This window comes from Haemaphysalis longicornis, unplaced genomic scaffold, assembly GCF_048455015.1.
Source record: "Haemaphysalis longicornis isolate Haplotype H1 unplaced genomic scaffold, Haemaphysalis longicornis Haplotype H1 scaffold_2, whole genome shotgun sequence".
NCBI classification, from domain to species: domain Eukaryota; kingdom Metazoa; phylum Arthropoda; class Arachnida; order Ixodida; family Ixodidae; genus Haemaphysalis; species Haemaphysalis longicornis.
The window spans coordinates 114,244,552-114,266,346 of NW_027526295.1; the positions used below are offsets into that span (position 1 = coordinate 114,244,552).

The window sequence follows — 21,795 nt, forward strand, 5'->3', positions numbered from 1 at the left end:
CAGAGCGATAGGGTGGCATGCTAAGGATTTCCGGGCGATTATGGCCACACCCCCAGAAGAGTGTGTGCACAACCCTGTCTTTTCTGAATAGCATGTACCTACTTAAGAAATTTGTCTGTTTGGAATTGAGGTGTGTCTCTTGGAGACACATGAGACTTGGCTGATTGGCATGCAGGATATCATACACATCGTCAAGATTTTTAAGGAGGCCTCTGCAGTTCCATTGAATGATGTTTTCTGTTCCCATTATTTACGTTTAAGAATGAATGGAGTGTGTGTGTGTGTTCATGTGTCGTCTTTCGGGGCTGTTACTCTGGGATTAGGCTTTTTAGGCCTGTCTGTAGGCTTGGAAGTCGGTGGCCGCTCCTTGCGCTGCGTTGCAGGCAGGAACGGCCCGACATCCATCTCGTCGTCGGATGTCCGAGGGGTGCCCGACGGACCGGGCCCCCGGACTTGGCCCCCCCTCGGGAGCCCTTCGTTTGAGCCGCAACCGCCGAGGGCGTCCGGGCAACCAGAGGTGGCACGGGCGGTGCGGTGGCGGTGGGAGCCGGTGCGGGGCCCGTGGTGTCCATCACCTCGGTACCCTCCAACGCACTGGAGGACGGGGAGACAGAGGCGGGAGCGGCACCGGTCCCTACAGAAGATGTTGCCACCACAACCGCTGCTGCCTCAGCAAGCGGCGTGGCGACGGATTGGGCTGCCTGAGGCACCCCAGGGGGGGGCGGCGGAGGGACGAGGTCAGACTCGCTGAACTGCGTCCCTGTGGACACCAGACGCCGCTCCGCCCCCCGGCGAGCAGCGTCGGCGTACCTCCCCAGGGGGAAAGAGGCGAACCTCTTTCGCGCCTCTGGGAAGGTGATGTTCTCAGTTACCTTCACATTAATGATCGCCTTCTCCTGCTTAAACTTCTCGCACGTTCGAGAGTAGGCGGCATGGCGTCCCTGGCAGTTGGCGCAGGTGAGAGTTGACGATGGACAATTATCAGAAGGATGATCATGTTGAGCGCACTTTGCGCAGGTCAGACGACCACGGCAGGAGTTGGTTCCGTGCCCGAACCGCTACGGAACCAACTCCTGCCGTGGTCGTCTGACCTGCGCAAAGTGCGCTCAACATGATCATCCTTCTGATAATTGTCCATCGTCAACTCTCACCTGCGCCAACTGCCAGGGACGCCATGCCGCCTACTCTCGAACGTGCGAGAAGTTTAAGCAGGAGAAGGCGATCATTAATGTGAAGGTAACTGAGAACATCACCTTCCCAGAGGCGCGAAAGAGGTTCGCCTCTTTCCCCCTGGGGAGGTACGCCGACGCTGCTCGCCGGGGGGCGGAGCGGCGTCTGGTGTCCACAGGGACGCAGTTCAGCGAGTCTGACCTCGTCCCTCCGCCGCCCCCCCCTGGGGTGCCTCAGGCAGCCCAATCCGTCGCCACGCCGCTTGCTGAGGCAGCAGCGGTTGTGGTGGCAACATCTTCTGTAGGGACCGGTGCCGCTCCCGCCTCTGTCTCCCCGTCCTCCAGTGCGTTGGAGGGTACCGAGAGCAGCGGCGCGGGTTTGGAATGTAAGGACGAATGGAGCATCGGATGAACCCTGCGTTGATATGGTCAGGAAGTGAGGAGCAGTTGAAGGTCAAGATGATATGTTTCGTGGGGATTACCTTATCACCTCTACGCATCGTGATGCGGCGCACGGCTGTGACACCCTGATCCTTTAGACCTTCAAGAATGTCGGCATCTGTCTCGTTAAGAAGATCTGCCTCAGAGATCACACCCTGCGAGCTATTCAGGCTGCGGTGGGGTGTGACCCTGATGTCCAGATCGACCATTTTTGTCTGACCAAGAAGTGTGGTTGCCTGCTGCTGGTTTTTTACCTCGACGAGCACTTCACCTGTGCGTTGTTTTTTGGCATTGTAGGTTTTCCCAATTATTCCATCAAGGTATTTTGTAATCAAAAATACTGATTGTGAAGCAAGAGGGCGGGCTGTGTCAAGGGATTCGATAACAAGGAAACGAGAGTATTTGTCTGGCTTGGGGAAGCTCATGCTTGGAAGTGGAGGGAAAGATACTTCGGTGCGGCCCCTTTTCAGGGACCGATCACGTTTGGAGGGGGGTTCTGAATTTTCCATACGGCATAGAAAAAAAGCAGAGGACGGGGGTACTTTCTTCTCAAACCTTACCCTGATAGCCTGAGAGGTCCCGGAGCTCCCTGCCTGGTAAACAGACAGGGAGCCCATCCGCCGGAGCTTGACCTGGGCTCCGACGGCCACCGTTTGAGGCTTCTACCCTTCACCTTTAAACACATCACCACGGTAGGTTACAGTTTATGTTGGGGGCTCGGGGTCCGCGGTGTCGCCAACACCGTCACCATGAATACTCAAGGTGCCCCGTGCGGGGTGTAGCATGATTTCAATGCACGAGCTGGCTGGGCTGGCCGGGCAGCTTTTCCTCTAGAGTCAGTAGTACCAACTCTATGCATGAAAGCCTTCCATGTGGGAATTCATATCTCCAACTAAGATTATTTCACCCGAATCTTTGAACTCGCTTATAGGGACCGGGCGGCCGTTGTATGGCACCACCGTCGCTTCAGCGAACAGCGCCGCCCGTGGCGAACCGCGCGTCAGTGGAATGCCGGTGGCCGTCAGCGCAGCGTAACTGTGCATGGCTTTCTGTCGTTTTTCTGCGGTGCGGCTTGCAAAGCGTACGTAACCCCACGTGCATTTTTCAGATCGGTAAATCTTGAGCGTGGATGTGACGTTTACGAGGCATGCCATGTGTGTGATTTACGCCACTACTCGGTATTTACAAGTAGCAGACGACGCTCAATGTGCCAAGCTGGAAGTCAAGCTGGAAGTGAAAGTTTGTTGCTTCATGCAATTTTTTGATGCCGGCATGCAGTTTCGCGTATCGAGGAGTATACTGCAGCTAAATGCTCCCACAAAGCCGGTGTGTGCAATCGATCTAGGAATGCTCCGGCGCTGGCCTTGGGCAGTTGATGACGAAACGGCGTCGACGTCGTGCACAAGCGAAAGGGAAAGTTGGGGGGTGTCTTCTAAGATTTACCTCAAAACAGAAATTGTGATGGACGACGCTTCCGTAACTTCATTAACTACGGCTGAAACGTGTTTAATTTCACAGAAATGCTCTTACTACAGTCATCAGGAATCGTTAATAGAATAAACACCGCATGATAGTACAACGTTATTGCTTGCCGTGGAAAAGCATTGCTTTACAAGAATTGCAATGGTTGCTGGCTAGTTGGTAAATGGTTTTTTTTTTTTTAAACCAATTGCTGCGGGGCTGAAGGACGCAAGACAGGAGTACACTGTAACAGGAGGGTGCCCGAAACGTGTACTCAGCTTCACAACTGAATGCTGCGGTCGCTTTACAAGCTGCCACCTACGCTTGAAAAATCATGCACACCTTCCTCTAACGACGAGGAAGGTTTATCGCAAAGCTCTATCGTATGGGTTTTCTTGTTTGCCTCCTGGATTTAAACTTTGACTAGTTGAGCGTCGAATTTGACCAGCACGCAGTTTGGTCTCCTGATCGCAGCGTCTTTGACTTTGACCATTTCCCATTCGATTTCGCAGGAAGAAAGCTTTGCGTTCAACCATCATAATCATTAGACGTAGGGCTAGATGATTTTGCTGTTTAATTTTGAACTTCCATGGCCCCCTCACCAAATCTAAACTTTGTCCAGCGTGTCGTAAATGTGTCTCAAGCTGGAGGACTCGGGCTGATGCACCCATATTTGAGGCAACTAATCGCGCGTTTTTGGTGTCTTCACCAGGCATTACACGATTTTTAGGTACTCTGTAAATAATACTTAAGCATTAAAAAATACCGGTTGACGTAACGCTGCCAAATTTTAAACTATCGGAGCCAGCCTTTATTCTACGCAGGTGGTAAAACGGGAAGAGGAGGAGGGATGGTGGATGGTTTGTAGCTTGGGCTGTTGAGTTGGTGAATAACTTTGGCTCTTGATAAAAGGACCACCGCATATGTGGGATTTCCACTTCGGCTTTCAGGCTCCCATGCTGTCACAGTGTCGTTCACCAAAACCGAAGGCACAAAGCTCACGGTAACAGAAAGTGTAAACTACCGCAACATTTCTACGGCCACACGGTAATCCATCTCGTATGCAGGTGCCTTTCTATTTAAAGAACACGTATCGAGGTATCCCAGCGCTAAGGCTGGCGTGGAAACCGTAGTCATCGAAACCACTGAAGATAGTTTAAAGTGGTAGAAATGAATAATAATATTGCTAATAGTTTTATTCGTACTCAGATCGCGCGGAGCCAGGCGCAGAGCGCTGCAAAAAGCGCTCGTGTCAATGTAGCGTATTCCCAACCTTACAAGCATCCAATAAGTTTGCGTAGCCGTTAGTGCATTTAAGAAGAAAATACTACTAATAGTAGTTTTATTCGTAGTCACAACGGGTGTAGCCAAGCGCAGATCGCTGCAAAAAGCGCTCATTTTATTGCAGCCGATACCCAACTTTAGAAGCGTCCGACAAGTTTACGTAGTCATTACTGCATCTAAGAACCCAACACATCTGTCTAGACTTTGTTTCACCGCACATATAGACGGTTTCGCTGTTTGTAAACAAACATGAATGCGCCGAACGGTTCGCCCCAGAAGACTTCCGGTGCGGCACTTCCGGTAATGGTTTCTAATGGTCGCGGCCGTCGCAGCGGTGTTTGCCTGGTGTGTTTGAGTTTGCTGCTGCATTATTTCTGGCGCATTCCTTAAGTTGTGTTTACAGCGATGTCTAGTGACTACATGACTACTACTGTGACAACACTATTAACAATGTCGTAATAATGAACACCACTTTTTCACATAAGAAGGGGTGTGTACGGTACGCCACTTCACATAAACGGAACCTACGCTTCATCACACGTATTTTAGGCTGCATAAAACGGGATAGTTGACACACTCAAACGTTTGGCGCACATCACGATAAATCGCTTTCTACTGCGCCTGTGTCACAATGGGCAGTTTTGATAGAGATCGGCGCCGATCGGAATCGGTCGCGATCTAAGGTGTTCAGTGTGACTGAAATAACAAAAATTCCCCGCATTTCCCCGAGGGGAAGAATGTGAAAGTGCGAATGCACGAGTTGAATTTGCGCGGTTCGGTAATGTTCGCGAAAGAGAGATCACACACACACACACACACAACTACAAAGAAAGAAAGATGCATTTATTCACAGACACCTATTTGTGTTGTCGTTGTACTTGATTGCTAGAGCGGATCTCAGCTTTGAAATTTCGTGTCAGTACTCCTTTAAGCAGGTGCATTAGCCCTTCTCACGTCCGATTCCTGGCCAATCCCCCACGTGGGCATGTGCCATGTCAGCGGCCAGGCAGCGCGCGCCCATCTCCCCCCGTTGCCAAGGAAGACGAGGAGATTCCTGGCCAATCCCCCACGTGGGTATGTGATGCGGGCATCGCCGGTGGACGCAGGTTCCGGGTCGCTTAAGAAGTGCATTGCACTTAAAAACGCACTCATTATGTGTTGACGTCAGGTGCGGCTGAGTCACGAGAACAACTATGGTTTACTGACTAGTACACTATTCATGAATCAAACTTTCGAGTTAACCCGCCTACATGTAGTTCGCTCTCACACGGAAAGGTAAATTAGCTGGAGTGCGACGATTTCCATTGGCGGCAACACGACAAACTACGAGTCAGTTGCTCGCGCCGATGAAAACCCACTCGCAGGCGTCGCTCTCATAAAAAGCAAATGTAACGGCGCCACTGTAATTAGCAACAAAACGTGGGCAACGCGACGTACGCTGTGCGGCGATTCATGCGGAGCGCGGCTACTTTGGTGTCCCCAGTGTTGCTTCGAACAGTACACATCCCTGATAATTAAGCCTCAAACTACAAGAAACACCTTTACAATGTATTTCGGCGTTAGCATGCAGCTTTGCTATCCCACTAAAGCGTCACCGCGCGCGGTTACTGTTATGGGTGGAACACGACGGTGTCAGACGTGTTCCTTGTAATTGGGGACCTTAGACTAACGTCTGAGCATCGCCTCTGTGTAATTGAAGCATACATAGGGCTTTACTTCCCCTTGATGAACTGGGCAGAACAAATCTGCGCGCTCTTTGTGGGAGTCCAGTTTTCCCTTTTGCAAGCTGCAAGCCAGGCGCTGCTTCTGCCTTCATCTCTCGGGAAACACAACGTTCTGACTTCTGATAGCAAATTTGTTTCGGAACGCAGACTGCATCCCGGCACAACACAGCACTGTCCTAGTCGCGAGCGCTTCATCGGAATAATTTCATCGGCCGACAACATCGAAACACAAGCAGCTGCCGCCACCAACGCAGGCTGAAACCACGGTAAAACAATGTAAACAGGAAGCTTTCTAGGGCACGTTTCCGGTGAACGCACAATGTTGCCAGAGAGCGGCGAGCGCTGGCGAAGCCGTGTATACGCTCACACCACCACCAAAACATTCAAAGCACCGAAGCAAACACGACAAAAACAACGGGAGGCTGTGTAGTCCAATGCACCGGCTCATTCCACTGACGAGGGGAGCGCCGAGTGGTGGCGCCACCCGTCCAGCTGCCCGGTCCCTATACACCATTTTCCATAAGCAGCCGGGAAAGGGGGAAAATACTCTCAAACCAGTTCTCTTGGCGTCCGACCAGCGTTGCCTGTGCGCGCTGGGCTGTTAAAATCGCCCGGCGCGGTGTGCTCCGCTGCGTGGTTCAGGAGTATTTCGCACCGTGTGCTTAGTTTTTGCGGAACTTTCAACTGTTTTAGCCAATGCTGCGATTCCGTTCAAGGCGCAAACGTCGCTTGGCCAGCACTGCGCGGTGGTGGGTTATTGAACAACCAGAGAAAGCGAGAAACAGTCGCTGACAGCACGCATGTGCACGACACTGCCTGGAGAAAATGCACTGCGGTCGCGGCGTGTTTTTGCTGCATCGCTTCCCAACGCACACCGAGTTGAGATATCGGTGGATGCCGTTGATACATCGCAACGACTTTGTACCAACGACCAACTCCAGGATTTGTTGGGTGCACTTGGATGGCAAGCAGACGGAGCAAAATCCATTTATTACACGCAATGCTGCGACAGGGAACGGAACCCCCTGAAATGTTAGAAGCAACTTTATCTTTTACAATACAGCATTGATTGATTGGTTGATTGATTAATTGATTCATTATGGTGTTTAACGCCCCAACGCTTCATGGGTGATGAGGCGCGCCGCAGTGGAGGGCTTCGGGTTAATTTTGACTACCTGGGGATCTTTCACGAGCGCCGATACATTACAATAACTTCTGGTTCCTTGTAGTCAATTTAAAATACCATATATTGTTTGTCATTACAGCCGATTGGCATTAAACAATCCCCTTTTCATTTAATCTAACCTTTAAAATCACGGCGTTTTGTTTACTTTTTTTCAGGCCAACGCATTACACTGCCAAACGATATGAAAAGATAACTTTGTCCATCGCACACTGCTGGTCGATAGCAGGATAAGCAGGCAGCCCAATGTGGAAACGCAGCTGGAGATACGCGCGAACGCTGCATTTGGAAAATAGCTCAACCTGTTCACTACGCGGTCAAAGGACTCCTTTTGCGTTGGCACGGCATCTAAAGTATTACAATTACAAAACAGTTACTGCTGCTCGCGTAAAGCATTTGTGGTGCAAGCAGCGGTTTTACAAAGGTGGGTTCCGAGGGAAAAGCCACATGCGCTGCGCAGAAATAGGTCAATCATGATCACGATCATGATCAACCAATATTTAATCGCCCGAACGTCGGCCCTTCTGCTCAACCTTCGAATAGTAATTTGACTGGTTGTGCGGTCGTGTTATTTTTCCGCCAAGGTAATTTCGTTTCGTCAGTAACCGTCATAAGTCTAGTTAAGAAAGATTATATTGCATTGCAATGTTAACAGCGTAGCAATCGCCTCGAAAGTCCATCGCGAGCACGGATCACCATGGTCCACATATGCTGTACGCGCTCCGCATTCGACGTCCGCGCTTCCGTAAACATGACTAATCGGTAAACATAACAAGCCCAGTGGCATTGAAAACACGTATTTACTACCCGATATCGATTTCTATGTCAGTCGGTGCCATACCGGAACGTTATCATCGCGGAACTGCGGAGCACCAGCGGCACCACCACCACACTGCTACTACTGCTTTCAACAGCCGGAGTCGGCATTTTCCACTCTGGCAGCACATTAGGACCTAAAATCCGTACGCAGATGATGAAAACAAAACAGAACACACACACACACAGGCACTGCAACCGCTAACTTAACGCCAAACCACTACGGTTCACTCGGTAATGCACGGGTACCGAGCAGACGCACAGAAAGAACGGAGCACTTAACAGCCCAGCGCGGAGGTTTCGGCGGTCGCTTCATAGACGGCGCTAGCGGTCCGGTCAGGAAAAGCAAATGGCGGCGCCCACCTCTAGCAAGGAAAATCTTCTCAAACAGTTTACCGTTTCCTCATTTTCCTCCCTAGCACTACTTCCGGTCCACAGATACATCACTCCTAACCATGCATTTTTCCCTTCTATGGTGCCTCTAACCCGTAGATGCTCTTTACAGCTTTCATGCACTCTCTGCCAGTCGGTCCCTTGTTTAATGAGCTGCATGCCAACACCTCCCCCTCTCTTCATTCCCGTGTTCCTGCTGCATCCTGCACAGAAATGATTGTCTATGACGGGTGGGGCTTCTAGGTCACGGAGGTGAGTCTCGGGTAAAGTGACGTTTATTTCTTCCCGTTCAAGTTGGTTTTGAATTTCTACCCACTTATCAGGCTTTCTGCCTCCCTGCATATTTATGTAGCTGATTAAATATTTATTGCAATTGTTTTTCCCTTTCAGATTACGGGTCTATTTTTGTCTTTTCCAAAATCGTTCGCTCTATTGATTCCACTTAAATCACTTCTGTCAACGTTCTCAGTTATGTCTGTAGGTTCTCCCGTTAGCTCTAGGCCTGGCTGCATCCCAGCATTCAGTGTGCATGTGTCCCTCGCTTCCCCTTTGTCGCCTAGTTTGCGTTCTTTAGCTCCGGAGGGCCCCTAAAAAGCTACTGCTCTCTCCCCTAAGCGCCACCCCAACTTTTCCTAGCTTGGGGGGAGGGGGGGGAGTGAATCCCACTGAAAAGCTTGCCTATGTCCAATGCTGCCCACTACCTTGTTCACGTCTACCACTTGAAACCCAAGTTCGCTGCCGCGCCTCATGATCTCGCTGCTAGCAGCGAGTATTGCCCTTTTGGTGTGAACGCCCTGCTTTGTCACCTCCTGCACGGTGCAGACTACAACTAGCACACCTGGGCCGTCGCCCGCAAATAATTTCTCCATTTCACTATCTCGTGGACAAGTTTTCGCTCTTCCCCTTTAAGAAAATCTTAAGTTAAGCCCCACGGCAATCACCACAAGGTTTCTAGCTTTACAGGACAAGACCAGTTGCCCCTTTGCTTTTTTCATCATCTGCAATATTTGACTGGGGAAACACCCCAACTTCACACGCTCATCCCCTCCTACCCTTTCCACTATGGGAAGACTGGTGCTAATGTTAGAATCTCCCGCAATTATTACCACGCTATCATCTGCCACGTGCTGCTCTTTACTGGTACCCGACTTATCGATTAGTTTTGCTGGCCTATCTTGCAGCACGTGGGAGTAGCTGTTGCCTGTCATTGGTTCCAGCCAGTGTGTCACCTCATTGCATGCCTCCCTTCCGCTGCATGGGCCGAGGTGTTCGTCATTTTTTGCCGAATGACGCTCCTTTCTAGCTTCCTCTCAGCTGCTTCTAACTTTCCCTAAATGGCTCTCCGTTTGTCGCGTTCCTTACTTAGCGCTGCCTCCAGTTCTGCAACAAGCTTAGCTAACCCCGAGTTATCCGCTTCTACGCATTCTAGCTGCGACACCACTAAGCATAAACGACACGTACCTGGCCCTTTGTCTGCCTCTCCGCCATCCCGCTGAACTCCTCTACATGTACTTGCCACGGACACCTACCGCACTGTACCAGCTTTCTATGCGTCATCTCGGCTGAAAAACCCAACACGCCAAAGAACCGTGTGGGTAAATACTCAGTTTCGGCTGTCGTCCGCTGTCTTTCACGTAGAAACACGCTGTTGTCGGAGCACCAGAAATGCACGTCCGCACAGGTCGACCACGCACTTGTCACTGACTGCGCAGGTCCACTGTGATATTGTCACTGCTTTGTATTAATATCATGCCTTTTCAGCATGTTGTCTATTTTGTGTCGTTTTTATCCTAACGTTTACAAAAGGGCTTGCCAAGTTTTGCACTATCCGCAGCACGTTCAACACTGCACTTTTTCCATGTTCCATTTAACGGATCGTCACGCAGGCTTCCAAGTGCCTTCTCTTCTCAACTACAGCTTCACTAGGTCTAAAAGCCAGTTTATTGGTGGGTGTCTGATTGACGACCTGCCGCTACACTTCCAACTTATACATAACCTAGTATATATGTTAACGGTTTCCACCACTCACAGCAATACACGAGGCGTTCGTGGATTTAGACCAAAAAATATCATCAGTGGAAATCCAAATAAATAGTAAAGTTGTGGTAGCGCAGCTGGAATTGTCACATTCCCAAAATGAGTGGGGCCCAGCTTAGGCCAATAGAAAAGACAGGGCTTGGACTAAAACAATGAAGTTTATTTCACGACAAAGTGAAGATTCAGCTGCACAAAAAAAAACAGGTCCAGCTTTTATATTGTCACACTAACCCGGCTTCCATAGATGCAGTCCCATCGGCCCAGCACCACATGTGAACAACTTCATAGGCCACGCCAACGTCAACATGAATAGCGTCTGAACGCGACGGGTTGGGTCTGTCAGTGGTGATCAGGTCACAAATCCAACAGGTGAGCAATCTAAGGGTTAGCCTGAATTCACCAATTTTTGCGCACTGCATCAACTGTAGCATCATCCCGAGAGCTAGATGGGGGAAGGGGCCAGCTGGAATGCGTTCAGATTCAGCAGGTCCACGATTTGGCCAGGGTCAACAGCACAGCATTAAGCTGACTGCCATGGTTGCACTGTTTTTAACACAGCCCCACCGGAAGGGAAGGTCCTAGTGGGTTTCAGCCCACAGCCAACGCCAAGAGGGATTCTCATAAAAGCCATCTTTTGGGAGCCAGCTCGAACAGCACGATGACATCAAACTTCAGGCCACACCTCCACGAAGACCGGACCGCTGTCTGCCTGTCACCATGAACAGCACCTCCCCAGGCTCCAGAAAGCCATCCTAAAAACAAAGATCCAAGAAGCGAGACTCCTAGGCATGGCGTGAAATCTGAGACAAAGCAGAAATAAACCCAAACAAGCAACCACTTGAACATTTTTCTCCCAGTTCAAACAGGCTTGTTCCCATTCTTGACAAACATTTCTGTGCTTGAAGTTCTCCCGTAACTTGAAACCTTATGTGAGATAATACACAGCATTTTAAGGTGAATTGAACAGACAAGAAAAGCAGAGCTATTATTACTATTACGTGATTCTTGCTTGGGAATCGTACCAAACTGGAGGTAGTCCAGCTGCAACGCTGCATTCACACAGCAATGTGCTTGAGGAGATTGAGACGCCCTTGTAACAACCCCCAATGTAACGCACAAGAATGATGGAGCTAAAGAGTAAGAAAAGAAAATAAAGCAACATGAAAGCACACCACTAACGATGCCCTAGTAGTCCTGTCAGTTAACAACAGCCTCCTTCAAAACACAATTAAACCCATCCAAGATTGGTCTAAATAAATATCAGTCAGATCCCTAAACGTAGTTTACTCTCACAGTCCTACTGTTATGAGGTGGCTCGATGTGGCGAATCCAGCTGGCGAAGCTTGTCCATGGTGTGACATCGTTGATGAATCGCTCTCTCCACTGGGGATGCAACCAAAGCTGCTGCCACCACTCCTAGCGCCTACAGTATGATTCAACCAGGACACACATCAGGCTTTGGTGAAGCATTCTTCAGCCGGTGCCCAATCACACTCACAGCAGCTGCGCGAACTGACCAGATTCTTGCCTCCTAGTTCCATGGGTCTGATGCCACGGGGACATGCAACAGGCTCGAGTTGTGGCCTCCCGTCAGTGGGCACCGCTCCAGGGACCGACGATGCAATGGCGCAGGGACACCCAAGTACAAGTAGCAGTACACTCTCAGGTGGATCTTACGACGCCTCTGTTGTATGGTTCCAGCTGCTCCATCCACCTCATTCTCCGGGTCTCCTGCAGCTGTATCTCGGCTCCACCACCCGTCACCACCTCCTCCGTCATTCCCTTTGTAGATGTCGCTGATTTGCCGTATTCTTCTTATGCTGGTGATGATGGCCGCTTGTTTCCAGCACACACCTTTCATTCATCAATCTTTTCTTGTCAACTTCTAACTCACAACAGCCCATCACAGCAACATGCCGCTCTATGTTCCCAAGGCTCCATCACCTCTCGTCCTCCTGAAAGGTTCAACCTCGCCTGCCACAAGATTTTATGCATTGTGGGGTTTGGGGAGTGACATGATAAACTGCCAATACACTAAACTCCCATTTCTACAAATGTCAGTTGAACAATTATCTCAGAATAGAGAACTTTCAGAAACGCCTCAATGGTTTTCAGGGAAACCCCAAGCAAAGATCTTTCAGTTAAACAACTATCGAAGCAGCAAATATTTGATGAAGTGTTGAACAAACTTGATCAGTGAACCTGGGCTGATTTTTTCAATTAGTTCAATGAAGTTTTGCCCTCTGAAGTGCTGGCACAGCTGCCCCCCGCCACCTTCAAATCGCCCTTCCAGTGGTGGCACCGCAACGAGTGATTTCCCCACAGACCCCCTATGGGGTGTGTAGAACCACCCTAGTTTTTCTGCACACCCCATTTGAATATCTAAATATCACTCATGTCAATTCTTGTATAAAATGTCTGGGGAGTTTGGTCAAGCCCCCAAAAACGTATTGAAACGCCACGTTACCATCTAAACCGAGACTGAAAGAGAAAATACGCACCTGCCTACTTTATTCTAAGTGGATTTACTTCCAACCAGGGACCAAATTTATCTGAAAATTTGAAGCCTCATAACAAGCTTTAGCTGCAGTGGACGTGAGGTGGAAAAAAAGGAAGGGATGTTGTTCAAGGCACCAAACTATAAACGGAGAATGTTTTTAAATGCAAACAACACTAATCAATATCGGAAACAAGTGATACAACCTAAAACTAATTTCATAAAAGAATTAAATTTAAAAAAAAAAAAAACATGCGTCACAAAGATGAGCATCTGGTTAACAGACGTCTATTTATCTGGTGGACTAAAAAAGGAACATTTTATGTAGTTTATGTAGCTTCCCCTCCTACCCTGCTCCCCAAGCCATTAATTCCAATCCTGGGGAACCCCTGGCCGCAACATTGATGCTGACAGCACCGCTGAGGCAAAGTGGGGGTTATACGAACAGTGCCTACAGCACTGCCAAGGCACAGCAGCTGTGCAGGAGCATAAAACTATGCAGACTACATGTTTTGGTCATGTAAGCCTCCTCCTGGTGTGCATGTTTCTGGACCGCAGTGCATGTGCCATGCGCCCACTTTCACCGCGAGTTCTGTGAAGTGGAAGCAGTTCTCTATTAGGCAAGCTGCAAATCTTTCGGCATCTGGACAGCGGTCAAAGGCAAGTGGACGTTGCAAAGTAATTCGGCACTGCACAGCCAACGTCGCCAACCAGAGTTAAAGGAGTACTGACACGAAATTTCTCGCTTTCAGTTTTTATGCTGTAAAGAATACCTATGGTCCCAGTAATTACGAAAATCGAACCGAAAGGCGTCAGCCACCAACATATAATTAATTATAGCACGTTTATTGCAACCACTTTCAAATTCGGTCGCCGCGCGGGAAAATGGCCGTTCGAAGGAGAGCCTGCAAGCGGACTGCCTGACGTCACGGTCTCCGTGACGTCGGACCGTGACGTCATGGTCTCCGTGACGTCAGGGACGTTCGCTGCATCGTCTGCTACGGATTGCACGCGGTTCACACTAAAGCGCTGGACACATGTACGATTTGTACACTCGATTCGCATGCGACTGATCGTTACGACTGTCACCACGACTAGTCGTACGCGTGAATTTGAGACACATGACCCGATGCGTGCATGCGATGCGTCGTCGGCGTCGCTCCGCCCACCGTTTTTGCTCCATGGTCAACTACGACTATCGCTGAGCTGAATTTGTAGATCCCGCGCGTTTAATCGCAAAAAATGGATAAAGCAGGCAATCGTGAAGCGTTTCCTGCCTTCGGAAAAAGTTCGCGCACACGCCGGCCGCGCCTGCCAGCTCGGACACTCAGCGGCTCGATCCGGCGCAGACCACGGTAGCAAGACGGTAGCAACCGCTTGTCGCTGCTCTTCTGAATCAATCTGATCGTTAAAATGAAGTTCCACATGCGAGAAAGTAGGTGTTAGTGTGGTGAAAAATTGTGCTTGGGATTGTTATCAGGGCTTATTTTAAAAGCGGCGATCAGATATCTGCCGCGATGCAAGCGTATACGCTGACCGGCCCCCCGCGGCGCGCGGCGGGCGGTGCGCCGACCGGTCGAGAGATGGCAATACCTGCGCGGAAACGTGAAGTGCGCACTTCGCAAGCCTTGCTCACAGCGGTACCGCAGCTATGCCGCAGCCAAGCCAAACCTCCTATCGAAGCGAGACCGCCCACAACAACAGCGCAGGCTATCGCTTCCGGTTCCGGAAACAACTGTATGACGTCATGCTGAATCGGCCGCAAAATCGCGGATAGCCTGACGTCACACCCTAAGCGATTTCGCTAGTGCTGCCGATTTGTAATAGTTCGCGGCCAGGGCAATTAAAATCGATTTTTGATGCGTTTCCAGCCTCGGATCGCTCCAAAAATTTCTGTGGGTAATCTGTACAAACTACTGAAGCCAATTATATCGTTATTTAGGCCTCTAAATTTGGTGTCAGTACTCCTTTAAACAAAAATTTAAGCTCGGACAGGACTTCCATTAACAGCACTAGGAAAATACTTTGCACGGAATATTTTAAGAAAGTGGACAATGCCTTTGTAGTAAGGCTCTGTAATCTGCAGTCCAAAAATATCCCCGGGTCCGGCATGACGACTCACGGTAAAGCAAAGAAATTATCTCCGCATCTGGATGCTTGCAGCCTCAAAGCAAGTAGCAAATGCTTTACCCAGTTTCGGGAGAGGCGTGCGGTATGATGAAATATGATTTGCAGAGAAGGCAATGACGCCAAATCCATGACGCAGCGAGAACCTGCCGGGATGAACTGAGGCATATACACCAAATGACATTACAACTTTGACAAAATTGGCGTTTTATCCCTCTTCCAAACAAGACAATGGCGTTCAAAAATGTCAGCCACAAAAACGAGGCAGTTGAGTAAAAATCACTGTTCTGCTGCGTTGTGCTGCCACTGGAAACACAGGCTCAAGCCACTAGTGGAGAGAAATCCATGAAACCATTACGTTTTAAGAAGGCACACTGGTCTTTGATCAAAAACTTAATTTTTAGAGTTATGATGATAAAAATTTGCTTTAGTGTAAAATGACTACATTGAAATTTATCTGGACTTTTTTTTATTTTTTGCCAGCTTTTGTAAACAAACTGCTGGAGTGATGCAGCTGAACAAGGTACCAGTGAACTGTGCAGAAATCAAGGAGTGCAAAAGACTAACAATATCATTTTGTCTGGTCTGTAGGAAAAGTTATGACCATTTAAAGTTCGGGCTTGGAATGCAAAACCGGTTTTTCTGGTTCGAACCTTCACAGCCCAAACTTCAAACGGTTGTAACTTAGATGAAAAAATGCTAAGTGGTTTCATGTGGTCCCAATTCAACTGGTTTATTAGCCGATTCCCACTTGGGACCACTAGCGAGTGGTCCCAGTTGAGACCCACTGCTATTGGTCCCAGTTCAAACCCGCTGCTATTGGTTCCAGTTGAAACCCATTGCTATTGGTTCCACTTGGGTACCAGCACCAACTTATTCTACCTGCTGCTGGTTTTATGTAGAACCAGTATTAAAGCCACTACTGGTTTCTCTAGCTAAGAACTGCACAAAGCAAAGGCAAGTCAGTTCATTTTTGCATACATTTATTGGATTTGCAAGCGATCAGGGCCTCGAACACATCAGGGCTTGCTCGATGCTTCTGACGATGGCACCGCAAGCAGTCTTGACACCCTGTTCCGCGACTTGATGACGCCCTGGATTTTTTCAGCCAGTAGCTTGACCACGATTGACAGGGTCGGCTGCACATCAATGCCTTTTGCTTGCCCTCAATGCTTCAGCGTTGTTGCAGGAGTTAAAACAATACATTAGCATTCATTAAAAGCATGAATTTTATATGTAAATGCAACCCTAGGATAAACTAAACCATTCTTTTTCTGTATACATTTTAACAGAGAAGCCCATTATTTGCGGCACTTGTACAAGACATTTTCAGGATGATTGCTTTTGATTTGCTGCAAAAGACAGTGCAGTAAAAAATTAAAGACCACCATCTGTAAATAAACAAAACAAAAAAGCTCCTGCATTTTTGCAGCTGCCCCTTTCCTTAGGGGCAATTTCCCGTGCAAGTCGGGTGAACATTCGAAGCGTTGTAGTCCCACACAAGGGCCGAGCGCCAGGCCGGGGAGTCGCTTGTACCTATTTTACCGGTAGGTGCCCGGCGCCACTAAGGCACACGAATGCACATGGTGCCTTCCACAGCCACGGTGGACGCTCAACTCACAACCGCCTGTGGCAGGACATGTGGCCAGACTCTCACCCCCGGCAATGGCGCAGCGCGGCATGATGGCTGGTTTCCCCGTCAGATGGACAAGGGTCAGGGGCCCCTCGCAAGGGTAAAGGCAGCTTCAAAGGATTCCCCTTTCAAGGATCCGCACTCGATCAGGGACACCTGTACCTATTAAAGAAACTGGCGATACGCGGATTCAAACGCAGCACCTCCCGCATATGAGGCGAGTGTTGTACCTCTGAGCCATCGCTGCGGTCATAGCCTTACTCTGACATTGACAGGAGCACAGTATGCCTGATCAAATTCTTACTTCAAGTTTACTTCAAGTTAAGTTCTTGTACTGTGACAGGCAAATGACCTCTAATGTGCACCAGCTACAACACCTTCCAAAAAGTGTTGTCCAACAAGGACCCCTGTGGGCACATTCTTGTTTTAGTTTTGAGTGCAACATAGGCTCCATCAAAAGGTTGGTGACACCAGCGAGAGGTGTTCCCATGCAGATTGTCGAACGCCTCATGATGTCAAGCAACTACAAAGCAATCAAAGCTCGGGCCAGCCCTCGCACTCAGGGTTGCCTGTTGTCGGATACACCGGCTCGAGAAACTTCTTTGCTCTTGAGCAAGCCACGGGCTGTGTCTGGTCCATTGCTTGGCTTTGTTCAGAACGAAGCTGGTGACATGATATGTAGCCGTATTGTTGAACACGACCGGCTCACCATTTCTGGGCGCGTGTTTCACAGTGAGCAATACTCCCGGCCGTACAAGACTGACAGCACTGCTTTAATGACAGGTGTTGGGACTTTCCACAAAATACTGCACACTGTCTCTTTCAAGGATGCGGGTGGCATTGTAAAAGTTTTTACTGTATCTGGGAAGTTCCTATGCCACCCTGGATATGATTCAAGTCACATCATGAGGTGTGAGAAAGAAAAATCTAGACACCTTGTTGAGTTAACAAGCAATGTCAAACCTTGCATATACATAGAATATGAAGGCAATATTTTTTTTGTAAAGCTGGCTTTGAAAACTTGGTGAGTCGGGTAATACCCCAGAGAAAAAAATGTCAGGGAAATCAGAAAAATGGTCGCCAGGGTAAAACCTGCATTCTTGGGCTCAGCAGTGCAATGCCTTAGCCACTGAGATGACCTTTGAAGTCAGCAACTTATAACCAATTTTACTTTATATGAGAACAGAAGTCTCACAGTAGAACAATGTTGATGTCTCTGTTGATGGCCCTCTGTTATGGAAATTGACAAATTTCACAGCAATTGCAATGGCACAGTAGAGGCACTGCACCGAGCATACTGGAAAAGGCAATGAGTGTTATTCCTTGATACACGCATTTAGTTTGCCCTGATTTTACTGTAATTTCTAGTTTTACCTGTATGGTTATTGGCACTTCTGCATGGTTTTGTTGCTGACATTTTTCAGTTTCACATGCCTATTTCGGTAACATGGTGAAGGCTTTTTCATCCTGTATGCTGGTTGTGTGACCTACTTGGGAAAATCGACATTTGTTGTTAGCATGTACATTTGACTCGTGTTCTGGGAGCAGCAAAGCGGCTTCAGGCAGCACCGCTGACTCCCTGGGCCACGTCGTCTCCATGCTCGAGAGGGCCCGCCACAACAAAGAGGTGGCCTACCTCCTGCTGCTCGACATGAAGGTGGCGTTCGACACTGCCCCGCCCGGCACCATCCTGCAGGCGCTGGACGGCATGGGCGTCGCGGGGCACCTCAGGAATTACGTGCAGGCGTTCCTGGCTGGCCGGACCTTTCGAGTTAAGGTCGGCCGGGCAACCAGCAGCCCACGGGACATCTGCTCTGGGGTGCCCCAGGGAGGCGAGCTGAGCCCATTCCTCTTCAACCTGGTGCTGGCTCCCCTTCCAGACTGCATCCCTGGTGGGCACCAGTATCCAGTGGGGATAGCAGTCTGTGCGGACGACGTCGCCATTTGGATGCACAGGGTAACGAGGATGAGCAGGCACATAGGACCGTGCCTGCAGGAGGCACTGGACGCAGTGGCAGCTTTCCTGGCGAGCCGTCTGCAAAGAGATGTCTGCATGCAGCAAAGTCGAAACCTAAAGCCTGTTTATTCGTAAGTCACGCATGCCCGTCCTCAGCGGCGTGCCCTTTCTCTGGTGGCGGGCTACATAGTACACAGTACACTGTTAGCGCTCTGCACCTCCTGCAGCACCCCCCCCCCCCCCCCCTTTTCAGTGAATGTGCCACCCTCTCAACTAACCATGATTGAAGAGAGAGAGAGAGAAATTTTTGAAGTTATTGAAATCAACTGGAAAGGGAGCATGTGTAGTAGTAAACCGTCTGTTTCCCTTCTCAACGAGGAGATTGCATACCCGACATGACCAGTTCTTGATTAAGCGTCACGTAGCAGATGAATAAAGTTGTTGCCCTCTTCTCAAACCTTTTGATAACATTTTATTAAGCTTTTGTTTTCATCATTTCTTGTTTTATATTTTTCTGCCACATTAAAACACGCTCAGTTGCTTGTCAGCGCCTGTGTTGTGTTTTAAATGCAGAGCATTTCTTGAACTCGCATTTAGCGTCCACTGTCCGTTTGCAACAGCTCAGCGCGCAGGTGCGGCCTCTCCCCCACTCCTCCTCTCCCGCATCACGCTTGCAGCACACGTGCAGCACGCGAAGCTTCGTAGTTGAGCGCGCTCCGGCGCTGCAAGCACCGTAGCAACAGCAGGTGCTGGCGTGACAGTGGCGTGATAGCGCTCTCTCTCTCCACCCCCTCTCCCTCTAACGCGCATGCTAGGAATATAAAGCGGCTATCAGCGCGGGCTCCACTCCAGTCACTGCTCTCCTGCGCTCTCTTCTCTTGCGTTCGTCGGCGGTCGCAGTTGATAAGCCATGGAAGCAAGACCTTCTACCTCTCGCCGAGAATCAACCGAGACGCCGTTGCAGAGTTCCTCGAACTGGCCATGAACGACCATCGACGCCAGTAACGACGACAACCAGAACAACCAGAAACGCAAAGACAACGACGACCCATAGTCCTCGTCGGGGACATCAACGTCGACGTTCGCAAAGACGACTGGATCGTCAGGCACGTGCGCGACCGTTATGGTCTCGACTGCGTGTCTGACCACAACCCCGTCAACAGCAGGCAGCCGACCACCATCCGCGGGTCCTGCATAGACCTCATCTTTGCGTCCTCCTCATGATCCTTGTGCGTCCAGCCCCTACTCCTGGACCCTCTCACCGTCCACTTTAGCGACGACAAGGTGGTCGTGCTCGTCGTGCGCTAAATCGACACTCGCCACTCACCATCTCAACGACCATGCTCCCCAGAGGCCCCGCAGAGAGGGACAGACGTAACCGGAGGCATCCCCCTCGTTGACGCAACCTCCGAAGAGAAGAAGAAGGAAAGAAGAAGAAGAGAAGAAAGAGAATAAGAAAGAAAGAAAGAAGAAAGAGAAGAAGAGAACAACAGAGAAGCAATAATAATATAATATAATAATAAGAATCGCAGTGATGCCAATAAAATAATAACTTGACGTTACCTACTTACGATTCTATCTTCTCTCTCAACCCACACGACCACCACCACACCATCAACACCAACACCACAGAACCCCACTATGCTCTGCATTTACACGTGTCCCTCACGCGGGGGCATGCGACGGAGGATTTTTTTTTTCTTTTGCTGGGTTCCATCGTCTCCGCTGCTTTTTAGATGAAATCAAACGGCAGCAGGCTGCCAGCACTTTATACAGGAGCAACTAATTGTCATACTTTGCCTGCAAAGGGTGGGCCTCTTTGAGCAGGACCTTGCATATCGACTCAGTGTCAACGTATTGGCGACACGCACCATGTGTCTGTACTGGGTATTTTTGTTGCATGAAATGCTCATCCAAGTACCCATTCAGCCAAGACGCAGAACTGTTGACATGTTTATGCCACAAAGCTTCCGAACTTAGGACAGTCCTACTCGCGCACTACTTGATTGTGCAGAAACATTCATTGAGATGTCATCCCACTACAACACTCACAGTAAGAAATGCAGCCTCTACAAAGTGCACAAGGCTGCCAAGGGGCTCACTGGCATTACCTTAAATGGGTTCGTTTCATTAGTGCCTAACATGGCAATGGGAAGGCTGTCAGACGAGAAGATAAAGCACTGTGGCTTGTACAAGCTTTTAGAGCAAGAAGACAGTGTCATGGCTGACCGAGAATTTTTGATCGAAGATGACCTCCGTGAACTTGGTGCCAAATTCCCAACTTTTCAAGTGTGCTATGGTGGCACTGGAGAGCGTGCATTTCTTCCGAGACAACACCAAAAGACTTTGGACGAAGCAACTGCGGAACTCTCCCAATCCATTCTGTGAAGCCTGCGTTACCGTGTCTGCAAGCAGGTACGAAGCTGCCAATAATAAAAAGCCAGGATACCAGACATTCACAGCAACAAAGTGCGCCAAGTGCTGCCGTGGCAGACGGAGATTCATGTGCGGGTGAAAGCTTCAATAGAGGCCTGGTTCTCACTGTCCAAGTTGTACATAAGAGCTGTGGTGATAGTGCCCACAGTGTTACCAAAGCCGGGTATGGGCGCCGTACCACGGCCATAAGTGTATGCAGGCACGTTACCACGTTGTTGTGGTGCTTGCTTGATGCTGTGCTCTCGGGCACACTTTTTGTGACCAAGACCAGATCCTGCACTGAAAGAGCAAAATCATGAAAGACTGGCCCCAAAGAATCGAACACCAGCCGTTTGCCATTTTCTGAACTCGCCCTCGTTAAGAACGGTTTCATGCAAAGTACAAAAATGACTGGCGTCAAAATAAGTGACGTTGAAATAACAGAACATGACCTGGTGGCACTTCACAGGGTTTTCAGGAAGCAAAACATAAGCGCTATGTTCACTTGCATCTTTTAGGGCGCCTCACTCCTGCCACAAGAAATACATATAACATGGAATTGCAAGTGTACGCGTAACAACAGCAATTTCTCCAAATATCGCGCAGATGCATTGTATTTGCTCCCAACACCAGGCCATCGTCAGGCGTTTTTTTGGCA

General features: G+C 49.4%; 1 protein-coding gene across 4 annotated transcripts in view; it reads right to left on the reverse strand.

The window, feature by feature from the left end:
• Positions 1-10,641: 10,641 nt before the first annotated feature.
• LOC144169120 (uncharacterized) overlaps positions 10,642-21,795 on the reverse strand; it is a 69,997-nt gene continuing 58,843 nt past the window's right edge. For 2 of the 4 annotated variants that reach the window (XM_077698146.1, XM_077698145.1), the window contains 2 exons: positions 18,402-18,800; positions 16,099-16,271 (listed from right to left, as the gene is read on the reverse strand). In XM_077698146.1, coding sequence (XP_077554272.1) covers positions 16,152-16,271; positions 18,402-18,800 — 519 coding nt within the window. In that variant the 3' untranslated portion in view covers positions 16,099-16,151. Of the gene's footprint in view, positions 11,261-16,098; positions 16,272-18,401; positions 18,801-20,049; positions 20,129-21,795 lie in introns of those variants that run through there. The other 2 variants (XM_077698148.1, XM_077698147.1) reach the window with 2 other exon arrangements.